Consider the following 18,717-nt stretch of genomic DNA (forward strand, 5'->3'; position numbering starts at 1 on the left):
AGGGGTGGGACTGTAGTTCTATAATTCTGCTGACAGCATTCTGTGGAATGCTCCTTAATAGCATATTCTTGTTTAATGATGAAGAAAACGTTTGTTTTTTTTTTTAAAGCAAGCAAATTCTTTTGGAATTCTATCAAAACATAAGGAAGATATTATGTATACTCCTTTCTTCAGAATGAACCAGTGGCACAAGGAAAGGTATGACAGAATCTATTGGGCTAGTGTAGATGTGTATCTTTATGGGGGAGGAAAAAGGAAGAATCGCTCTCTTTAAAAATTACTCATTATATAGATTTCAATCTAAAATGCTTTTTTAATGCCCAAATTTAATTGGGAGGTTAGCCTTTACCTTTTTACTTATATAATAACACACAGAAAGAATACAAAATAAAAAAATGTACAACTCAGTGATTTATCACAGAGCACACACCCCTAAAGCCAGCATGCATATGAGAAATAGGACATTGGCAGCACCTAGAAGTCCTCTCGGCTCCACCCCCATCATTAAGTAACCCTCTTAAGATAACCATTGTCCTTACTTTTTTGGTAACCACTTCCTTTTTTAATAGTTTCTATTGCTAAATATGTATCCCTAAACCTTAGAGTCTAACTTTGCTTATACTTTTTATATAGAAATCTTACTGTTCGTTTGTGACTGTTTTCTTTGGCTCAAAATTGTGTTTGTGAGATTTGTCTATGTTGCATATAGCAGTAGTTCATTTCAGTTGCTGTAAAATATTCCATTATGTGAATATACAACAATTTGTTTATCTGTTTTACTGTGCATAGGTATTTGAGTTGTTTCCAGTTTTAAGGGTATTACAAATATGGCTGCCATGAACACACACACTTGTTTGTGTTTTATTGTGTAGGTATACACATTCCTTTTGGGTATATACCTAAGAGTCAAATTGCTGGGTTCCAGTATGGATTTATTTTCATTTTAGTATATAAAACCAACCTGTTTGCCACAGTGATTCTACAAATTTACATTTCTACTAGCAATGTATTAGGATTGACATTGCATCACATCTTCACCAAACATTTGGTATTATCAGACTTTTAAACATTAACCATTTTGGTGGTTAAGTCGTACTTTCTCTTTGGTTTTAATTTTCATTTCCCAGATGACTAATGAGGTTAAGCTCCTTTTCATATGTTTATTGGCCATTTGAATTAATCCTTTTTTGTGGTGAAATACCTATCCAAGCCTTTTTTAAAAATTGATTCTTAAGAGTTCTGTATGTAACTGAATAAGAGTCCTTTGTTCCTTTTTGCTACCCCAGCCTTGCTCCTAAAAGGCTCCTAAAGCCCTTTATTAGCAGAGTCTAACATGGATCTAGTTGGGAAAACCAAAACATGGTTTGCAGACTCTGAACCTTAGTATTATAGAGCAATGTTTAGATGGATAGTTTTGAAACTGAGAAGCACTTGCTTAAGATGGCTGTTCTGTCTGCATAGCCAGCTTTATGATAAGCCAGATGTCTATATATGGAAGAATCTGTTTCTGGACCATTTTTCTGTTTCATTGGACTGTTAGACTGGCCAAATTACCGTGACTTTATAATAAGACTTCATATCTAGGAGAGCAATTTTCTCTTCTCATTCTTTTTCAAGAGTGTCTTAGCTTTCCTTGGCATATTTGCATTTCTGTAAAAACTTTTTACTAATTTGTCTAGTTTTACAAAATGAAAACCATTTTATGTTTTGAATTTCACTTGAGTCTATATATCAATTTGGGGAGAATTTAAATTTTTACAGTATTAAATAGCTTTCTAATTCATGAATATGGTATATCTTCATTATTTATGTCTTTAATTTCTCTCAGTGATGTGTTTTCAGTCCTTTTATGTAGAAGTCTTGCATAGCTTTTCTTTAATCCCAGTTTCAGATATTTCTAATATTATTATAAAATTTAAATATTTTTTCATTTTAATTTTTTTATTTTACAATTTTGCAAACGTACATTTTCTTTACTTATGAGTAATTAGATCCCATTAACCAGGCTTCCCAGGTGGCTCAGTGGTAAAGAATCTGCCTGCCAATGTAGGAGACACAGGTTCGATACCTGGGTCAGTAAGATCCCCTGGAAAAGGAACTGCTACTGCTAAGTCACTTCAGTCGTGTCCGACTCTGTGCGACCCCATCCCTGGGATTCTCCAGGCAAGAACACTGGAGTGGGCAACCCATTTCAGTATTCTTGCCTGGGAAACCCCATGGGCAGAGAAGCTTGGTGGGCTACAGTCCACAGGGTCCTAAAAGAATAGAACTTGACTCAGCAACTAAACAACAACAACCTACCACTCAGATTCAGTAACTTTAAGATTTGCTTCATTTCAACAGTCTTTATTACTGAAGTATTTTAAAACAAATCTCAGATCTCATATCATTTCACTTATGTATACTTAAGAATATACATCTCTAGAAATAGGGAAATTTAATTTATAATCATAATTTTAAACCATATTCAAATTTTCCCTTTTATTCCAAAAAAGACTTTATTGTTGGTATGTTCATACAGTTTGCTTTTAACTAATAGCATATTGAGACTTATATTTTATGTTATTAAAATATTAGTTTAACCACTAAAATATTAATATCAAATGGTAAAGCATTATCTTTGGCAATTAAAAACAAAACTTTTTCTGATTATGTGTACTTTCTGTTTCTAAATTTATTACATTTTTTGACATTGGTAAAACCATAATCCTGTAAAAGTACCATGTGAATAAAACTGTCCTTTTCTTTCATTTTGCATCTTCTACATTTATAAAAGTAATGTGCAACAAAAATTGCCATTCTTTAATTTTTTAAAAAAGATCTTTATATTCATCATTGTTTCTGTTACTGAATACATATCTTTCATGAAGTCATCAATGGGATTAAAAGCAAGTACATTTTTGTGTGACATAGTTTTAGTTTTGGTTACCCTTTGTGACCTCCTCTTGCCCAAAGTTGTTAAAATGCAAGAAGGAGTTGCAGTTGTGAATTGTTTTCCTTTATGGCTTTGTACAGATACCTTTCCTTCATTGCAACTGGTTTCCTCCCCATACGATATTCACAGGTCTGTTTCTAGGAGAAGATGGTAGCTAGTGGACCCTGAAAATTTCCTAGACTTGGCAGACAAGGATGTGTCATGATCACCCTCTAACATTGAAAAGACAGTGTGGCAGCTCTTGTGCAAGCAGGTCAGACTCTCACAGAGATATTTGACAGTGACTGAGAGGGAAAGAGTCTCTATGTCTTTTTAGCATCTACAGTAAGGATAGAACTAATTAATTCATGATCTCAAGCACCATAAAATATTCCTAAGACAATAATTAGCATTAAATAATTTTTCACCTATAGTTTAACTTATTCAGTGATTATTGGAATGGGGAGTTGAGGAGGCCTTAAAGTTAGATCTTACAATAACAATTATTTGAAAGTAAATATGACTGCTTGGCATTGGATGGCCTGCCTATTCTTTATTCTTCCTCCCTTATTATCACCCCTGGGTATCACTACAGATCGGAATGGCTCAGTGCTTGCTCTCATCTGCTGGGATCATTGCTATTTATACTTACTTAAGCACAGAGTTTGGAGAAGGCAATGGCACCCCACTCCAGTACTCTTGCCTCGAAAATCCCATGGACGGAGGGGCCTGGTAGGCTGCAGTCCATGGGGTCGCTGAGTCAGATACGACTGAGCGACTTCACTTTCACTTTTCACTTTCATGCATTGGAGAAGGAAATGACAGCCCACTCCAGTGTTCTTGCCTGGAGAATCCCAGGGACGGGGGAGCCTGGTGGGCTGCTGTCTATGGGGTCGCACAGCGTCAGACATGACTGAAATGACTTAGCAGCAGCAGTAGCAAGCACAGAGTTAGAGGATGTTTAAGTTCCTATTTAACTCTTTCTGTAAAATGTAGCTATTTTACTTCTCCCAGTCAGTAATATTAGGATATGAGAAAAAAGAGTGACCTGTTTCACTGTTTGGTTTGGCTATTGTATAATATCTTTTTTCCTTGTAATTTTCAGATTAACAAATTGGGGGATCGTTTATAAATATCTTGAATAAAATGAAAAAGATTGCTTTCTCACGTATAGAGCTGACTCAGCAAATACCAAATTTGGATAAACATTTTGAAAGAAGAACCAGCATCAGAAAAACCCAACTGATGGAACAGATTATCTAAATATAAAAGATGAGAAACCTTTTTAATGTGTTTTTGGGTGGGGGCAGGAAAGCTTAGGAGATTTGTTCTTCTGAATACTGTAGTTTGCAACTCTGTAAATTATGTCAGTGCACACAGACTAGAGCTTGTTGAAGCTCTGGTTAGAAAGACGAAAGAATCATATAAATAAATTTCCATATTCTTTAACCTGTAGTGTCCATGAACATATAATAAGTACTGAGGACAAATAAACATTTTCTAGACTTATTTGTTGTCAAAAATTTTGTCTCATAGTTTGCTATTGTTTTCTCAACAGACTTCATGTAAATGCAAGTAAAAATAACTTTTAAGGAAGTGAATCCTGTGAATGTGAAGGCAATAATCTAAATGTTTAGAGTATAGTTAGGAAGTTCCCCTGAAGAGAAGGGTTGGCTACCCACTCCAGTATTCTTGCCTGGAGAATTCCATAGACAGAGTAGCCTGGTGGGCTACAATGTAGGGGGTTGCAAAGAGTCGAACATGGCTGAGCGACTAACACGTAGGAGGTTCTGTTACTGAGATGTGTATTGTATTGGTACAGTTGACACAGTAATTGTAGTATATATACCAAAAAGCAGAGGATTGCTGATTACAAGTTAATGTGGCTAGAATTAGAAGAAAAATTTCTTAATCCAAATTGAAGCATTCTCATTTTAAATTATTATTTTTGTTGGATAGTTAAAAACCTGTATCAGAGCCATGAACTTTAAAACTGCTAAAATATGTTGAGGGGAAAGATTCTTCACACAAAGTGAATGAGGAGCATTAATTTCTGGGAGATTCTTGCTGATTAGTTATACTATTTAAAAGATGTTGTAACATTCTAGTACCTGAAAAGTATCCCCAATAATAACTTTTACTCTTGTTTCACTTCAACCCTTCTGCTTGTCAGTAATACAAGCAGATTTGTGGCATTGGTCTCAGCTTCTTGGGATTAAGAAAACTCTACAACAAAACAGCCACACCACATCTGAAAGGCTTCCTGTTTTGGTAGTGTACTCTTTTGACTGACTCTGTATCTCTCTGAAGAATGGCTCGTGGATTCTTCTGGCTGTTTAAAAAACAGTTAAACTTATATTTTAAGTTCAGAGAAGAATTGATGATGAACCCGAGAAGATATAAGAAAGGATTCTTTCTCACAACCCTTAAAACTTTCTTTGTTTTTGTTTTTCTCTTTTGAAAACTTTTAAGTGTTTACAGAATCAAATGTTAATTTAAAACTGAGGAAGTGCCTGTTAGTATAACTGGAATGCCTGTGAAGGTAAGCAGATGAAAGGACAGATGCACCGTTTTATTTAGCGCATAGAGTACTTTAGAGACAGTAACTGGTCATAACTGAGTTGTAGGGCGAAGGATAGCTCCTTTTTCCTGAAAGGAGGAAAGTTGCCCTAAATGTTGTTCATTATCTCTACTGCAGGAGCTTCATTAACAAGTGCAGTCGAGATAACCGGGGTATTACAGCAACAGAGACCAAGCACAGCAAGCCATTCCGTAACAAAGAACAGAACAGGCTTCCACACTTCTCTGTGTTGTGTGGTACCGTTTGTGCTGAACCAAAGCATCTGCTACCTCAAGTTAAGAGAGAACAAACTCAACGTGGCGTGAAATTACTGCACTGCCATTCACATTCATTAGAGTTATATTGTTACCAGCCACAGGCATGACTGGCTTTTGCATGAATAATAAAATAAAACGCTGCTTTGTGAATTTTACCTTAAAACATTACAAGGAACGGTACTAACCTTGAGCCAAGAGTGGGTCTATCTTAGAACAGCTTTTCTCACCATGGTAGGGTCAAGACCAGTGAAAAGTCAGAAGTTGCGAAGAATTTTTGCTGCAAGAGGCCTTTGGAAAGGGTTATGTGTTAAATCAATTTACTCATTTTTTTAAATTAATATTGTGCAGGGTAGCTATTATTAGACATTAAAAATTACTAAAGTGCCATTTGGCAACATTGTAGTGATCATTGATTCAGGCAATAAAGCCGTCAAAGGATGCTAAACTTACTGGGTCAGAATTTGATGAGGAATGTTTACAGTTAGACAAAAGGAAAAAGTAACTTTACAGTGTACAAACCTGAAAGAACACTTCATCCAAATGATCACAGTTATCATCAGTCATGGGAAAAACTGACATCATGTGCCTACTAAAGTAATGCACTGAGAAGACATCTGGGTCATTCCGGTTAAAAAATACATTCCCTAGTGGCTCAGACGGTAAAGAATCTGCCTGCAATGCAGGAGACCCCAGTTAGATCCCTGAGTCAGGAAGATCCCCTGGAGAAGGGAATGGCTTCCCACTGCAGTATTCTTGCCTGGAGAATGCCATGGACAGAGGAGCCTGGCGGGCTACAGCCCATGGGGTTGCAGAGTCGACACAACAGCAGCTAACAGCATCAACTTGAATCTAATCTTGAGAAAATGTCAGACCCAAATTGAGGAGTGGTCTACAAAATAACTGGCCTGTACTCTTCCAAAGTGGTAATGTCATAAAAGACAAAGAAATGCTAATTAACTGTCCTCCATTAAAGAAGACTCAAGAGGCAGTGGCTTCTATGCAGTGTGTGATCCAGAATTTCCTTTCCTTGCTGTTTCATTGACTTTTTATCTTCTGGTATCTAGGTACAGAAGTAGGATATTTAAATACGAAAAAAATGTAATAGTCAATATAATATTTGGTTTCCTTTGTATTTTGCTTTCCTGGATTATGTGGATTCTAAGCAGTGTTGTGGATTTTGCTTGGTATTTTTTAAACAACAGTCAAAAATATTAGGTCTCTTAGCGTAATTGAATTACATTTCAAGGTATTGAAGAGTTAAAAATTATAATACTTGTTTTACCAAATTTCCTATCAGTGGGAGAAAGTAGAGTCCTCATGCTGTTTTAAAAATACTAGGCTGCACCATTTAAGAGTAACGAGAACTCAGGAAAGGAAGTAGCAATCACTAAGATAAATTTGTAAAGAAGTGATGATATTCATAAAGAAGTTTGATATGATTTTTAGACAGTTATATAAAAGGATATTTTCAGAAAAGTAATTTGATGAGTGTCTTATTTCCTCCTGGACAAGAGGAAGAAATAAACTAAGTGATTGTAGTTAAGTAAATGATTAATTGAATAAAGATGGCTTCTAGTATTACATCTGTTGAAGAGCTTTGTCCTCAGTCTTGTTCTAAACTTTAATTAATAACTTAGATAAAGGCATTGGTGACATACCAGATTTCAAAATGATAGAAGTCTGGGAAGAAGAACCAAATCATCAAATGACTGAAAGAGAAAATGAAAGATAACGGTAGCTGAGAGTGATAATTATCAAGCAAAATAAATCTGACAGGAATGAATTCTGCAAAGACAACCAGTCATCCATGATGGATAGAAGGCAAAAAAAGCTTTAGATTAATCCATGGAAGCTCAGTTAGCCAAATGGCCAATTGGCCATAATTACCAAAAACTTTGACTTAATATGTATCAGTTGGGTCCAGTCAGAGAAATGGAAAACACGTTAGTACTTCAAACACGGGGAACTGTAATGCAAGGAATTGGCAATATAGATGTTAGAAGGCTAAAAGAGAGAAAAAGCAGACACTGAGTTATTAAAGAGGGAGTAACCACAGGAGGCAGCCATCATACCAAGAACTGAGAAACAAAAGGGAAGACATTATCATAACCAAGATGCCACAGCCCTAAACTTCCACTCAGACTTATGAGAGGACATGCTTGTGTCCTGAAATGTCCTAAAAACCCTATTACTAAAAGATGTTCATTTACATAAGAAATACTCCAATTGTAGTCTATACACTGAATTAAAAGTGATCACGTTTGGTTCTGAAAATAAAGCATAAAACTAATTTGACTTCAATCATGTTAATGTTCTGTACTTTTTCCCTCATGTTTAAAATAGCTTTACCACTAATAGCCCTCTACCTCAGATGTATTGCTAAGTGACCTCTCCGGAAGATTTTAGTTTTTATAGAAATTTAGGGATTTAAAAAAAGAAGCAGCATGGCAGATGAGTTGGGTGAGCTAAACATTCTGTTTGGTTATACTTTTTTTTAATCTTTATCACTGATACCTTAAGCATTATTAAGTGGATTTAAATATTGAGTGTTTCAACCTAAAGGTATCTGTCATATGATGAAACGTTGAAGAGCAAAGTTTGGAATTGATTTCTCTGTCTTTTTTTCCTCTCCCCCTAAATATTGTGTCTTTAGGTCAGTAACAGATCCAAGAGATGGAAAGAGAGTAGCACTCAAAAAGATGCCCAACGTCTTCCAGAATCTGGTCTCTTGCAAAAGGGTCTTCCGGGAATTGAAGATGTTGTGTTTTTTTAAACATGATAATGTAAGTGAAGTTGGTGTTTGGGATAACTATTTCCTAAGCATGTTTAATTATGTTAGTAAAGAGCAGAAGAGACTTAAAAAGGGTATATTACCATATTAAGGGATTTGGAAACCTGAGACAAAATAGACCTTTTTTGTGAATGAGCAAATTTAAATGAATTCTAGGATTTATTGATTGACAGAAATATTAATTGATATAAAGCAAATGTTAAAACTTAGCTTGGGAACAGTACTAATACTCGATGTAAAAATAGAGTATAATGTGCAGCCTGAGTGATTTGAATAGCAGTAACTGGCCCCTGATTTTAAATGCCTTACTTTTATCTTTTAGTATTTTAAATCAGAGTTAAGTTAAAGATATAAGAAAACAGTTTTTCCTCTGAAAAACAGTACAGCTCTTAAAGATAATATGGGTTATCTTATTTATTGCTCTGCTTAAAGATATCAAGACTCATAGAGGTTTGAGAGAGCTTCTCTTCAACTGATCCTGAATTAAAAGTTTGATACATGTAAAATTTCCCCGGTGGATGTTAGTGTTAGACTGTTAGTTTTCAATTTCATATGAAAAGTAAAACTGCCTCACATTCTGCATTTGGTTCTCAACCTGTGCTATTTTAATTGCTGAAGTAAAAGTCAGGAAAATAATAATTGCTTATGAATCTGACTGCTGGTTTGCACAAGAACTTTAAGAACTTTGGCCAAAGTGGGAATCACACTTTAAGACAAAAATTTATAGAAGTCTGAAGTATTTGGTAAAACTGGGAATATCAAACTTAAAATGTGTTTTTGTTTGAAGCTCCTTGGTTTGACATATTTCATTTTACTGATTGCTCCCCCCCACCAAAATCCATTTTCCTTAAACTTTTTTAGAAAGTTATTGTTTTGTCTTTTATTCAGTTGGAACTGCTTAACAATGTGTGTGTTTGTTTCAGTAACTTTCAAAACATCATTCCAGTTGCTATTTCATGACTAGTTCCTGAAATTTTGGAAGTGATTTTAGATTGATGTCTAATGCTTGCTTAGTTATTTATTTCTCAAATTTGCCTTGTGAATACCAACCCAGCATCAAAAGAGTTACACACCTTATATATACATTGTCAGAGACTCAAGTAAAGGGATCCATGGGAAAGAAATATTTTGCAGGTGGCATCAGAAATTCACTTACTACAGGTTTCAATGGTTTATTATATTCAGACCTATCTCGGCTTCTTTTATAAAGGAGGGATGGTATAATTGGTCACTATCTGTATGTATTACTATCTTTGCTCATGACTCATTCCTATAGAATAGCTAATTAAGTTACAGAGAGAGTGTCAGAGTGAGTAGTGTAAGAAAAGAAACAAATTGCGTCCTTGAAAATCACACATTAACACACAGCAACTACTGTTCGGAGCTCCTGAGGTCTATCATAAAAGAGTGCTTGTGACTTTTGTGGGAATGTTCGAAAGTGAGGCAGATAGTTGGGAGTTGAAGACATCATGGCACCACTATTTTATACATAGTGAATTTATGCCATGCTCTGAAATCTACAGAAGTATCTTGGGGCCAGCATACCTGGTATGTGTGGAATGCCAATCTAAGAGGCAACTGGTATTTGATGTAGTTAAGGCAACAGGTGTTTATTAATTGTGTCCTGTGTGCAGAGTGTAGTGCTAGGTCATGTGGAGAATACCAAAAAACAAGTTTAAAATATGGTCCTTTTTTAAAGGAAGTAGACCAGATGCTTGAGCATTTGTTACTGAGTGTCAAGAAGTATGTAGATGCTTACGTATATTAATATGTAGAAATCTTGTCAGATAGGGTTTGTTATCCCTACTCTACAAAGAAGGAAACCAAAGCTTAGAGTTAAGTAACTTGCCCAAGGTCAAGGTGGTACAAGATTGGAATTTAAATCTGTCTTGCTTCAGAGCCCATATTCATTATTTCAGTAAACATTTATTGTGTGCATCCTATATCCCTAAACTCCATCAGCTTCTAGGGGTTTCTACCCTCGGGGAGTTTAGTAATGTGATAAATACTGTGATAACAGTGCCGTGGGAGGACTGCCTGCCTGGTTAAATATTAATGCAGGACACTCTGCTCTGTGCAGAGTGGAAAGCAGGGCAACCAAACCTCAAAGTATATTTAAATCACCAGGTGAGTCTTAAAAAATGAAACTTCATGGATTTCATCCCAGACCTACTAAATTGTAATCTCTGGGATTGAGATTACAGGTAGTGGTAATTTTTTTAAAGCTTCTCAGGTGAAAGATGACAGGTAAGTATTGTACTATTAAGAAAGAGAGAGTAATTGTCCTCGACTTAGACTCTCAAAGATGATTTTAACAAGGAGAAGGTAAACCTTAAGATGAGGCTTTTGAGATTAAGATTTGATTGACTAGAAGAAGAGAAAGGAATGTCATGATGAAAATGGCATTTAGAAAGATTCACCTGGCTGTTGCAGGAAGGTTGGGTTTTAATTTGGATGACTTTGTATGTGTCAGAGAATAGCTTCAGAGTCCTGGAAGACTTTGGATTTTCTTTTGAGCAGAACCTTCAAAGTCCTTGTATCATATTCATTGATTTCAGGTGATCTGACTGACTGAGATACACACATACACACACATTGTTTTTTCCTTAATGTTTGCTCATCTTATAGGATAAGTTCACTGTGATGTAGTAATTTAAGGTGCCAGAAATGGGTTTAACTTTCTGAAGATCGATGTTGTTTAGTAGTGTAGTAGCATCTCAGTAGTATCTAGTCAGAATTTGAGATGTGACTGTATATTCTCTACTTCACAGACATGGTTGTCATTTTAACAGCATGGAAAAAGGATGTTTGAGGGTTTTTTCAGTCTTTGAGAACCTGATGAATTCTAGGTACCCTCTTTTGGAAAAATACATATGCACACAATTTTTGCTTCATTTTAGACATTCACTAGTCCTCTAAAGCCCATCCAGAGCCTCCTTAGAACCCACTGATTCCTGCCACGAGCCCTTGTTATACAGCTCTTGGGTTTTCCTTGTCCTTAGGTAACAGCACTAATCACACGGTAGGTAGACAGTCTATTGAAGAGTGAGTGAGTGAGTGAAAGTGACAGGAAAACCTCAGTGAAAGTGAAAGTGACAGGAAAAAATATGAAATCTTGGAGTTACTTCTTCCCAACCTGTTAGTTCTGGAGTGGAGGAGGGCAAAGAGGAGGTAGAGAAAGCAAAGAAGAATGATTTGTTTTCCTTTGTATAGTCTGACTGAACTCAAACAAGGCCTCTCTGGGTTCATAAGTAGGAAAGAATCATACCAATAGGACCCTTCTCTGAATGCCGACAAGCTATTTGGCTGCAGACATTATTAATGCTAATGGTTCTGCTGCTAAGGAGTATGAAAGGGCAAAGGATACTTAGAATAGGTTACTTATTAGTGGATTTGGGGTTTTTTTTGCTCTGTGCCTAAATTTTGTGGTACTCTTGATGCATTTATAATAATACAGTAGCTTGTATTCATGGACTGAAATACTCACTGTGGTTAATATGCATGCTTTACCCAAGTTGAGCCATATATTCAATGTAATCCCAATGAGCATCCCAGCAGGGTTTTATGTGTGTGTGTGTTTGGAAATTGACAAACATTCTAAAGTTTATGGAAAAGACCTAAACTAGTCAAGACAATCTTGAAGAAGTTAAACAAATTCAGACATCCAAGTATTGAAACATATGAAGCTATAATAATCAAGGCAGTACAAGGATAGACAGATAAATGGAATAGAGTCTATAAACTGACATACATGTATGTGTTCACCTGATTTATAAGATAGGTGCCACTGCAATCCAGAGGGGAGTGGATGGCCATGCCAATAAACCAAAATCAATTAGATACCCATTTGAAAAAAATCTGGGTTTCCCTGGTGGGTCAGTGGTAAAGAATCCACCTGCCAATGTAGGAGACAAGGGTTTGATCCCTAGGTGGGGAAGATCCCCCGGAGAAGAAAATGGCAACCCACTCCAGTGTTCTGGCCTGGGAAATCCCATGGACAAAGAAGCCTGATGGGCTCTATAGTCCATAGGGTCGCAAAAGAGTCAGACACGACTTAGCAACTGAACCATAACAACAAGAACAATGAAAGAGATCTACTTCATGACATATACATAAATTAATTCAAAATGGATCAGAGACTTAAATGTGAAAGGTAAAATAACAAAGCTTCTGGAATGAAACATAGGAAAATGTCTTCACGACTTTGAGATAAGCAAAGATTTCTTAACTAGACAAGTAAAGCACTGACCATTTTTTTGAAAAATGTTAACTAGGACACTATTAACATTAAAAATTGATGCTCATCAGAAGTTTAAGGGATTTCCCTGGTGGCTCAGATGGTAAAGAATCTGCCTGCAGTGCAGGAGACCTGAGTTCGATCCCTGGGTTGGGAAGATTCCCTGGAGGAGGGCATGGCAACTCACTCCAGTATTCTTGGACAGAATTCCATGAACAGAGGAACCTGGTGGGCTACAGTCCATAGGATTGCAAAGAGTCAGATGACTGAAGCGACTAAGTATATGCAGCACAGAAGTTTAAGAGAGAGAAAAGACAGATGTCAGACATCATCCAGCAAAAAACTTGTTTCCAGAATTTATTATGTGATAGAACAATTTTTTAAATAAATGTTTAGCATTTGAGGAAAACCATTAGAAATAAATATTTTACTTGATGTTTTTTCAGACTGTAAATTCTGTATCCAAACATTATATATCTTATAAAAAGCTCTTCCAAATCAAAAATTTTTGCCCATCAGTAAAAGACTTAAGAATTTCACCAAAAATAGGATAACCAAATGGCTAATAAGCCTATGACAAATTGCTCAAAGTTGTTAGTCATTGGGGAAATGTAAATTAAGATTAGTGAGATACTACTATGTACCCACCAGAATGGCTGAAGTGAAAGACTGACAATACCCAATGTGGACGAGGATGTGAATCAACTGAAGCTTATTGTTGCTGGTAAGAATGTAGATTTGTAAACCCACTTAGGAAAACTGGTAATTTGTCACTGAGTCCAAGCTTGCTCTGCTCCTGGGAGACAAGGTGCTGAGGCAAGGAATACAAGTTTAAGCCGACTGACCAAAAAGATGGCAGACTAATGTCTCAAAGTAACCATCTTCTTGGTATCTAGATGCCAGTTTCTTTTATAGAACCAAAGAGAAAAGTGCTGAGGAACTAAAGTCAAAAGGCAGAACAGAGAGGGAGAGGCAGTGAGGGAGTAAAGTGAAAAAGACCATCAGTCTTGTAAAACATCTACTGGAATGGCCTGCTTGTGGAAGAGATGTGTTAATCTCTTGCAAACATTCACAGTAGGCAGAGTCAGATTATCTCTGCGAACTAACAAAAGCACTTTAGTTTAACAGTCAGGCAGAAGGCCAGGGTCCTCTAAGACAAGTTGTTTATGTATGATTATAATAACAACAGCAACGAACAGCAAGTCAAAGAAACATTCAACTCGGAGTCAGAATTGGTTGTTCTCTGCCACAGTTTCTGCTAAAGCTAAATATACACCTGCCCAGTGACCCAGCAGTTCACTTCGATATACCCAAGGCAAATGATTGCATATTATCTACCAAAGGACATGTACAAAAATGTTCATAGCAGCTTCATTCATAATAGCATTTAGAAACAACCCCCAAGTTTGCCAGCAGTACTCTGGATAAATACTTTGTGTTATATTCCCTTGATATGATGGTATCCTACACATCAATATAAAGGATGAAGATTCACACATGGTTGAATCTCACAGACATAACAGTAAATGAGAGAAACCATATACAAAAGACTTGATTTTTTATGATTTAATTTACGTAAAGTTCAAGGATAGGCAAAAGGAATCCAGGGTGATGGAAATAAGAATAGTGGTAACCTCTGAGCAGGTATGGGTTTTGACTAGAAAGGAGCAAGGGGGCTTTCTGGGATGTTGAAATCCTTAATTTCTTGATCTAGCTTTTAACCATGGAATAAAAATTTGTCATGTTATATACTTTATGTGTATAAAAATTATTCAGATTATACACTACAATTTGTATATTTTACTATATGTTACAGCTCAAAAAAATAACATTCTCTACCTTAAACAACTTAAAATCTATTGGGGGTGGGGGTAGGTGAGAGAATGAAGAGGCGGTGGGAGCTCCTTTGCTTAAATTTGGAATTTGAATTAATTAAATTTGAATTCCACAAACAGTTAAATTTTTAGTCTTTACCTTTAGGATTGAGATTATTTACAGCAATTGTTTTATTGATAAAGGGTTAACTAAAAAAAAAATACCACTAAACCATTTACTAATGTAACCAATTTTAGGGAATCTTCTAACATCACAGAGGTTAAAATTCTGAAAAGCAGCTACCACAATGAGCTTTTGTCCAACTCTTAAAAGATTTGAGAAATGTGCTGAGACACTGGTAATGACCACTATTTCAGGACGGAGCTTTAGTTTATTTTTTAATTAGACAAATCAGCTTGCTTTTTGTGTGTTTGAGATCCTCAGAGTCTTGAGTCCTTGGTATTTTGGGATACTTTGACTTTTTACAAGTGACCTCCTATTTACATCATAAGGCTAATCTCACATACTTTATTCCCATAAATAATAGAGGGGTTATAGAAGGACTTGGACTGTTTAAGTAGTGAGTCAGTCATGAAGTCTGGGGTTTGAAACTCTGCTAATGTTCCTTCTCACTTAACTCATTTACATCACTTCTGAGATTCCTGAATCATCTCTAAGCACTGTTTTTGCCACCTGGAAACACACTGAATGCTGTCATCTGATAAACACTTTGAAGTAGAAAGAACAGGAATATAAGACAATGGGCATTTAAAAAATTCCAGATAGAGTTTAAAGTATTATACCTTCAAAGCCAAGAACCACAGCTAAATGCTTTGGTGCATATGTCTAACCCTATTTTATATGGCTGTTCTACAGAAAGCCTCCTCAAATTTGGAGTAAGAAAGCCTCATTCTTCTCTATCAAGGTTTAAAATGTATGGTTGTCACTTTCCTTTAGATAACCTCTAATTATAGCAGATAGATTTGAAGTGTAAAATAGCTTTGTCTAATGGACGCTGTCACTCACTGCATTCTGTTTCCCCCCAAGACAGGATGTATGTTGTTCAGATACAGAGCTTAGAGTCCAAAAGATGTCAAGTAAAACACTAATTTCTAACTGCCTTCCTCAAAGCATCAAATATTCATGTTAAAAATTGTTCTATCACATAATGAGAAATGAATTTATGTGAATTTGTGACACCAGCTAATTATAGGTGTTTAAAAATATAGAAATGAAGTAATTTATCTTTCATATGGTAAAAATTATTCTATGAAGAAACTGGAAAATCTGTTATTTTCCATTTATACCAAAATTTCCAAGTATAAACATTTTAATTCAGAAAGGAAATACAGATATTCCTTATAAACTAAGGATACTCTTTATAAACATCTAAACTATTTAAAAACCTTTATACTTAACTGGTATTAAAGTTGTGTCCAACTCATTGCGAGTCCATGGAATTCTCCAGGCCAGAATACTGGAGTGGGTAGCCTTTCCCTTCTCCAGAGGATCTTCCCAACCCAGGGATCGAACCCAGGTCTCCTGCATTGCAGGTGTATTCTTTACCAGCTGAGCCACAAGGGAAGCCCAAGAATACTGGAATGGGTAGCCTATCCCTTCTCCAGCAGATCTTCCTGACCCAGGAATCAAACCAGGGTCTCCTGCATTGCAGGCGGATTCTTTACCTACTGAGCTATGAGGGAAGCCCTAAGTGAGTGAAGGCTTTTTCAATAAAGGAGGTTTCATTTAATTAAAAACTTTATAAAGTAACAAATTATTGGCTAAAAAAATAATAATAATAACCTTTAAAACGAACAAAGAACTTCCCTGGTAGTCCAGTGGGTAAGATTCTGTGCTCCCAATGCAGAAGACCTGGCTCAATTCCTGGTGAGGGAACTAGAGCCCACATGCCACTGCTCGGAGTTCACATGCTAAAGATCAAAGATCGTGCGTACCACAACTAAGACCTGATACAGCCAAATAAATAAAAATACTAAAATAAAATGAGCAAAGTTTCTTCCATATATAAATTGCAAGGGGAAAAGAGAAATAGAGGAGAAATTTATAGGTAAAACTTGCTAGATAATGCATCAACCATAATGTGTAAATCCTCTTTAGCTCCTAATTTAGATTAACATGTTTTTTTCCCCCCAAAAATAAGAAATTTAGAAATCTGAGCACTGGATATTTGATGGTGTTGAAAAACATTAAATTTTCAGATTTGTTCACTGTACTTTTAAAAAGTTTTTAGCTTTTAGAAATATTTACTGATGTACAGCTGAAAATTTCTTCAAAATTATACAGGGAGAGTGGAGGGTATAGATGAATGGAGAAAGGTCACATGTAGATAACTACTAAGGCCAAGTCTTGATTACATGAGTATTCTTTTATATTATTCTACCCACTTTTATATGTTTGAAGTTCTCCATAATAAATTTTTTCTTGAAAAACTAAAGATCAGGAAATATGAACTTGTACTACACAGTTTATTTCCTGTTAAATACCTTCTTCTGAATCCTTTGAGCATGATATTTCTCATTGGCAAGATAGGTTTGAATTCTTAGGTGTGACATCATAGATGGGGCTTAAAGGAGTTGGTAGACAGTTGGTAGGGGAAGAAGGCCTATTTGTTATGTTTCTATGGCAGAAATCACATTGGTATTATGCAGCTTTTATAAAGGACTTGAATTTCAGGTACCTTAAAGTCTTTTTTTTTTCCACCCTAGTGACTTCTTTTTCTGTACTTGGAATAAAATCCAAAACACTTTCCGTAGTTTAAAGAGATTTTGTGTGATATACTCTTGCCTTTCTCTTCTATTTTCTCCCGGTCTGTTTTCCTCCCACCCTCTGTGTTCCATAGGCACTGGCATTTCTGTTTCTAGAATCCTCCAGGTTCTTTCCTGCCTCAGTGCTTTTACACTGCCTGACCAACTCCTATTCACCCTGCAACTCTTGGTGTTCCTTCAGGGAAGCTTTTTCTTCCACTGCTCTGTACTTTTTCCCTTCATAATCATAAATGTCACAGCTCCGTTTTTGTTAACTATTTAATGCCTTCCTCTCCCCTAGTCGAGAGAGTGGGGTGGTTATTTTTATTCATCATTTTTACCGAAGAGCCTCCCAAAGTGCCTACCAGATAAAATACACGTAGTAAACATTTTTGAACAGAGGAGTAAAGGATGAATGGTAGGTAGAGCTCTCAGGCTCTTAGAGCGAATCTGATTGTTAGAAATAAGGCATTTCTTCCCAGCATTCTCCTGTGCAGGTGTTCTGGTAGCATGTAGTATATCCCAATTGCCTCTCTCGTATTGGTGTAGCTAAAATTGTCTTTGATAGTAATTTTACAAAGCCTACCTTAATGTTTCAGTGTTTCTTGGTTAATAAATTTAGTTCATCTCAGTGGGCAATTATAATGAAGCCTGAAATCATTAATGAGTTAAGAGTACTTTTTTTGCATTTATGTCATATTTTGGTTCTTTTTTTTTTCCCTCTAAATTTTGCTTTTTTTTTTTTTTCCTTTCCCCAGGTACTCTCTGCCCTTGACATACTCCAACCTCCACACATTGACTATTTTGAAGAAATGTATCCTAACCAGGGAACGTGAAAGAAGGGAACAATTTTTTAATTAATTTGTTCCACTAGCACCGTCTGGGGTTCATGCCTTGAAGTATATTAATTCTCCTCCTTGCAGAAGTGGTTGAGTACCTAGAACCAGGTAATTGTGAAATCCCAAGTATCTGAAAAAGCTCAACGTTATCAATATATCCTGAGTGGTGATACCACAAAACAAGACTTCTGAATAGATGTTTCACTTCATCCCCACAGCCTTGTGAGATAGGTTATTGCTATTCCTTTTTTGCTGATGAAACCATTGAGGCAGCTGTGTTGTAACAGAATTTGGGCAAGTCCTTTGTCACTATACAACAATTGCCAGTTGGTCAAGAAGATAATACTGCTCTCTCTCTCTTTTTTTTAACCACTTGGGTAAGGTGAAAAATAAAGAGAGCTCTTGAATACTGTAATTCTTGGTGTTACTTCAACCTACCAGTCCTTTATGGAATGCATCCCTCTGTGCAGTAAAGGGTTAACTCTGAACTTGGGGCACCCTACTCCTACACATTCTCA

At 36.1% G+C, this 18,717-nt stretch overlaps 1 protein-coding gene across 2 annotated transcripts in view; it reads left to right on the forward strand.

The window, feature by feature from the left end:
* The window catches only part of NLK (nemo like kinase), a 122,834-nt gene that overhangs the window by 53,960 nt on the left and 50,157 nt on the right, over positions 1–18,717 (forward strand). For both annotated transcript variants that reach the window (XR_009692948.1, XM_061142886.1), the window contains exons 2-3: positions 8,406–8,535; positions 18,119–18,174. Coding sequence is in view for 1 of the 2 variants with exons in the window: in XM_061142886.1 (XP_060998869.1) it covers positions 8,406–8,535; positions 18,119–18,174 (186 nt within the window). In the remaining variant the exon portion in view is untranslated. The remainder of the gene's footprint in view (positions 1–8,405; positions 8,536–18,118; positions 18,175–18,717) is intronic.

Source organism: Dama dama, chromosome 5, assembly GCF_033118175.1.
Source record: "Dama dama isolate Ldn47 chromosome 5, ASM3311817v1, whole genome shotgun sequence".
In the NCBI taxonomy this organism is placed as follows: Eukaryota; Metazoa; Chordata; class Mammalia; order Artiodactyla; family Cervidae; genus Dama; species Dama dama.